This window comes from Lutra lutra, chromosome 5 (genome assembly GCF_902655055.1).
Source record: "Lutra lutra chromosome 5, mLutLut1.2, whole genome shotgun sequence".
NCBI classification, from domain to species: domain Eukaryota; kingdom Metazoa; phylum Chordata; class Mammalia; order Carnivora; family Mustelidae; genus Lutra; species Lutra lutra.
In genome coordinates this window covers 41,062,528-41,068,323 of record NC_062282.1, presented here as the reverse complement: position 1 = coordinate 41,068,323, position 5,796 = coordinate 41,062,528, and the positions used below count along the sequence as shown (strand labels likewise).

Genomic DNA, 5,796 nt, shown 5'->3' with positions numbered 1-5,796 from the left:
TATAGAGAGTGAAGAGATCACGAGTGGGGGGAGAGGGAAAAGCAGGCTCCCCGCTGAGCAGAAAGCCCAATGTAGGGCTTGATCCTACATTGACCCTGGATCATGACCTAAGCCAAAGGCAGACACTTAACTGACTGAGCCACCCAGGCACACCTCCCTCTGTCTTCTTGAGTCCATGAGGAGATAAGATTTCCACAGACCTCTTTGTATCTTTAGGGCAGCCTGTTGGTGGACAGGGCTATCCTTTTTCAATCTCTGGGCCACGAATAGTTCTGGAACAAGTGAGGGAAGAAGTGAACATGGGGAGGAGAAAGTAAGGACCATGAAAATACACCAAGGCCTAATCTGGATCACTAATTTCTTGTGAGCTATGCCTATCACTAAAGACTTCCTCAACATGTTGTGGTCACATAAGCATCCTCTATAGAAGGAACTCCAGCTTCATCACTAAGAATGAATTATAGATATCTGTATTTAAAACAAATGTGCAATTTACCAATAATTTCAATTTTGTCTTGGTACATAGTGGTATCTGCATTTTACAGTTATGGAAGGGAAGTATTAGGTCAACCAATGCAGTAGTCAGTGCCAGAGATGTTCTATTAAGGCTACAGCAGGAGGTTAGCAAGGTGAGAGACAAGAAAAGAGAAATTATGGAATGCTCATGAAAAGAAATGGGCAGGAAAATCTTCCCTCCAGGGTTGACTTCTTTTTTTTTTAAATATTTTATTTATTTTTTATTTATTTGACAGAGATCACAAGTAGGCAGAGAGGCAGGTAGAGAGAGGGAGCAGGGAAGCAGGCTCCCCGCTGAGCAGAGAGCCCAATGCGGGGCTTGATCCCAGGACCCTGGAATCATGACCTGAGCCAAAGGCAGAGGCTTTAACCCACTGAGCCACCCAGGCGCCCCCAGGGTTTACTTCTTATAATGAAGGAAATGCTCCTCCAAGGAGCTTTGGAAAAGAGACTAGTATAAAGGATCAGTATGGTTCATAGACTAGTTCCCAGTGGCAGGTACTAATTAAGGAAAGTAAAGACTCCAGGAGAGAGTAAGGTGTTCACTGATGTGTATGTATGTGTGTGTGCATGTGTCTCTTGGAAGTCACTTGGTATTCTTCATACAAAATTTTCTCCTAAAGAAGATTTATATGTTCCTCAGTTCTATTTTTCAACTGAGATATTATATCCTGATCTAAGTAACTGATATAAGCAGAAGTAAAGATAAACTCGCTGGGGAAATTCTTTTATTGAGGTACAAAAAGAAGCCTGGAAGTCAGTAAGGCATGAGTTTGAGGAAGACCACGACTTTCTTCACTCAAAAAAGAGAGCACTGCCCAAAGCACTGGCCAAGATGAGACAGAGCCAAGGATGATGATGACGGTGAAGATATCATCGCTCTGTACCCATGTCTGTGGAGAAGTTAACAACTTCCTTCATGAAGAAACTGAACTTTTCCATTACTTTTCCTATGAGAAAACACATAACAAGATTCATTAAACAAGAGGAAATATTATATAATGTCAGAGCCAAAAAAGAACCATAGAAATTATGAGGCAGAGCTTAATGTTATAGATGAAGAAACTGAATCCCTGAAAAGGAAGGTCCTTGCCATAGACACTTTCTGACAGAGACAGAAGCTGAGTCTCTCTAGTCCAGTGATACTTCCACCCTACCTACTGCCTCCAGGGATCCCAGAACCTGGGCCCATCAACCAATGCCTTATAGTAACAAAGGAGGAGGACTTCTGACACGGGAAGCTGAGGCAGCCCGCCCGCCCCTCAGCCTTTCCTGGCCAGCAAGGCCTGCGATGAAGCTGGGTCCTGCATTCGTGAGAACGTCTACCACATGTTCCCTTCAGTGTCGCTGAACACGAGCCAGCTTCTAGGCCAAGGCCCAATGTGTGTGCATGTTAGAGATCTTTCCTTTCGTGAATTTTCCCTATTCCTGAATAGAAATAAAGATGCAGACATATCCTTCTGAGCTCAGGGCCTAACTGATATTCTAACTTGTTTAGATAATCACAAAGATGAAAAATACAAGACCAAAGATGGATAGCCAAAATTCAGTGGTCTAAAAGAGACTTAACAATGAACAAAATGGACTTAGTGTAAGGTAAGAAATGCTAAGGTGCCTGTTCTGCATTAAAGAAGTGACAACTACCTAGTTATTTTGCCTTCAAAAATGCTGCACAGACCAAACAAAAATACCTAAGCAAAACATGCCCATGGAACCCAGGTCTAAGCACGGACAGCTTGCATCTCTTGTTTTAGTTAAGAGAAAAAAATTCGGGGTAGCCTTCTCCTCTTCCTCCCTGAGGCTAGAGTTGTTTAGAGCCCCTAAGAATGTGAGAAGGATAAAGGCTCTCTAGCCACAGTTTGTCTAAGAATCAAGCAGTATGGCCACAAGTATCTTAGAAATCATGTAGGATAGTGGTTTTCAGTGATTATTTAGTATGGAGTTCAAGATCTTTTCTTCTAACAAAATACCGTGGAGAACCCCACTACCTAAAATAGCCAAAAGCTGAATTTGGGATTGGAGATCACCCCCAAATGATCCCCTTAGCCCCCTTGCCTCTCCAGAACCTCTGGGGTCCTTGTCTTACTGGACTCCCTCAATTGAGACAGGATTTGGCCGGTGGGTGATGGATGGGACTAGTTCAAGCTGGCAGAGCAGGTGGCCCAAACCTAGCCTGACTGTGAGACAGGCAGTTTTCTCTCCCTTCCAGCTGTTTCTGGAATAAGCTCAGCTTATAGAGAGTGAAACAGGCTCATAGAGGAGAGGTTTTCAGTGAAGGACACTGGCCACAACTTCTTTTTCTTCCCATGAGGTACTCACAAGTTCTCAATGCATAGGTGGCATTCATTCCCATAGGTGATGTAGTCAGAACCACAAACGGGCAGGTATGTGAAGGGGCAGGGGATCGCCACCACTGGGTACTTCTTGTAAATGCTGCAGTCCACCTGCTATGGGCACAAGAGAATGTCCTAGTCTTTGCTGGCCTCTGTTGGGCAGGAAGCAAAATACCACCCTAGGAGTCCCAGATGAGATGTTCTGATGCCGCTGTGGCTACTTCTACTAATAATATCATGACCATGACAAATACTAGTACTGCTGTCCCCACCTCTGTCACTACTAGCATACTCTGTTAATAATTCCTGAGCACTTCTATGCTAGGCATTAAGCTTAAATAATACATGAATTTTCTTTGTTTAATCTTCATAACAACTGAATAGGGCAGGTTCTACTATTACACCTTTTTATAGAGGGGTGAAATTAAGGCTTAAAAACAGAGAACTTGCATAATGTAAAAGCTAGTTGGTGGTGGGGTTGGGATTTAAATTCAGAGCCCATGCAATTAACCATGATAACTCTGTCCTGCCTCTCACTTGTTGTCCTTTCATGAAGACTTTACCAACCTCTCAGCTGGAAGTCATCTCTGTCTCCTTTAACTTGAGATTTTTTTTTTTTTTTGGTCTACAGTTACTTATATGTATGTCTTATTTCTTCAACTGCCTTCTGGAAAGCAGGGGAGATTTTTTTAAAAAGATTTTTATTTATTTGACAGACAGATCACAAGTAGGCAGAGAGGCAGGCAGAGAGAGAGAGAGGAGGAGGAGGCAGGCTCCCTGCCGAGCAGAGAGCCCGATGTGAGGCTCGATCCCAGGACCCCGGGATCATGACCTGAGCCAAAGGCAGAGGCTTTTAAGAGCCACTCAGGTGCCCCCAGAGGAGATTTTTTAATCTGTGCCCACCTCCTCCTCTGCCCCCTCCCCAAACACCCTGGGTTTGGGTTAATTCCACATATTATTTATTAATTCTACATATATATTTCAAAAAGATTTGTTGACTAAATGACAGTCAATAGGAATTGAAATTAAAATCTAATTCAATATACTCACTGTTGTTAAAGGCAGACTAGCCGCTTCTGAAAGAGAGTTACAGATGGAAATGTGAAAAATGAAGCAACATCTTGAAGTCTCATTAATTAATGTTAATTTGGGCCTATGTATTGAGACTTTGTATTTGCATCAGCACACATTCTGTTCTTATATAAAACTCTAGCTGTTTGCGGAAGAAGCCAAATGGCCAATAAGGTAAGCCCTTTATTCAGGCAGGAGAATTAACCAGTTTCTTCCCTTTATTGACTATGGGGAATTTTCTGGAGCTTATCATGTCTTTAATAATGATTCAAAGTCAGATAACAATAGATAGCATTGCAGGCACCCCTCCTAAGAGCCTGAAGTGCCACCATCTTTGAAATTCTCCCCCTCTGAATTGATACAAAGATAGGATGGAATGTCCTTAAGGTGTAAGAATCTTAATTTATTTAAATAATTTTCACCATATAAAATTCTAATTGTTGACTCCTGGGCTTTGGAGAATTGTGTTTTATTTCGATTCTCCTGGATTAATTTGGAGAGACATCCAAGTTTTTCGATATCATTGCACTGAGGAATAGTATCTAATAACACAACCGCTTCCAGTGACCTTATGGAATGGTAGACTTATGAAGAAATTAGTTCTTTTTTATCTATGGCTCCATGGATGAGGATAAAAATCCTTGAAAGGGAAAACACTGGACCCAACACTCCCCAGCACCTGTTGGTACGTAAGTGTCCCCCTTCTTAGGTCAGGGCTTATTGTATTATAAGCCAGCACCCTTCAAGTCCATACGACCAGACATTTCCCTCTAATGCTGAGAAGGGGTTATTTGGGAAGACAAGCTTAATGGCTACACAGGGCACTCTCTGCCCTTAACTCACCTGGGTTACTGAAGAACTGAGTCATTGTGCAGAGCAGAAGGAGCCCCCCGATGGTCTTCATGGTAGAAATGGCTGTGATGCAGAGGCTGTCAGGGCTGTCACACCAGCTGCGTCAGCCAGACCCTAGGAAAGGGGTCAGGTTTATATGGCAGTGCTTGGTTTCTCCACCTTTCCTGTGAGGTCATCCAGAGTCAGTGTTGGCTCTGAGAGGCTCTCAAAACACACTGTCACACCCTGGATGGTGTTGCGGTTCTTGTCACTTAATTGCTACTTATTGTTTGACCGAGAAATTGATTATTTGAGGTGAGAAGTATTTTCCTGCCTGCACCAGAGGTGGGGACTGTTATTTAGAATTCTCAACTTCAAGCAGTAGAAGAAATGAACTATATATAGGCCACTTGGCCTATTTATGAAATAAGTAAAGACATCAAACTTTTTTTTTCACCAAATAAAGAATATTAGACTCAAATTAGGCAGATCACACTTAAGTTTATATTCTGCCTCCTGGGGAAATACTGTTTATTTTTGAAGCAATGAACGCAGGAAGCAAACTGGGACCTGGTGGGAGGAATAGTGACCTTAGCATTTATGAGACTTGGAGAAGGGCATTGACATTTTCTAGCTGTGTGAACTTGGGTAAGTCATTTATGTTCCGTGAGCCTGTGTCAGTCAGAGAGACCTGGTTATGCCGTGCTAATATATAACCTCAAGATTACTCTGACTTAATATGTTTGTTTTTTACTCAAGCCATCCACATCGAGTTGTCAGCAGATGGTGCCATACTGCCTTCAGTGCATCCCAAGTGGGCCGAGTAGTTTTGGAATATTGTTTATTGTCAAGGCGAAGTAAAAATGTGTTCTTGAGAATTTCCATTTCAGCAATTATACATTCCCCTCAGAAGTGACACTACTGTCATTTTCCCTCACCGTCAAGTGACCTGGCTCAACCATAGAGGTTACAGTGTGATCTTATCTTGTCTCTTGAAGACCAGAAGGGAGAGAACTGGAAAATAGTTGCTGAACAGTACAGAGAC

General features: G+C 42.6%; 1 protein-coding gene across 3 annotated transcripts; it reads right to left on the bottom strand.

Annotated features, from left to right (window-relative positions):
* Positions 1-1,238: 1,238 nt before the first annotated feature.
* SPINK7 (serine peptidase inhibitor Kazal type 7) lies at positions 1,239-4,871 on the bottom strand. Of its 3 annotated transcripts, none has more exons than XM_047729496.1 (4): positions 4,764-4,871; positions 3,900-3,925; positions 2,836-2,960; positions 1,239-1,466 (listed from the first exon to the last, which is right to left on the bottom strand). In XM_047729496.1, exons 1-4 carry the CDS (start codon positions 4,822-4,824, stop codon positions 1,421-1,423), a joined length of 258 nt encoding a protein of 85 aa, XP_047585452.1. In that variant the 5' UTR covers positions 4,825-4,871; the 3' UTR covers positions 1,239-1,420. The 3 variants fall into 3 exon arrangements, with proteins under 3 accessions (XP_047585452.1, XP_047585451.1, XP_047585453.1); XM_047729495.1 differs by having other exon boundaries at positions 2,836-2,963; positions 4,764-4,859; XM_047729497.1 differs by having other exon boundaries at positions 3,900-3,922; positions 4,764-4,852.
* Between the last annotated feature and the right edge of the window lie 925 nt (positions 4,872-5,796).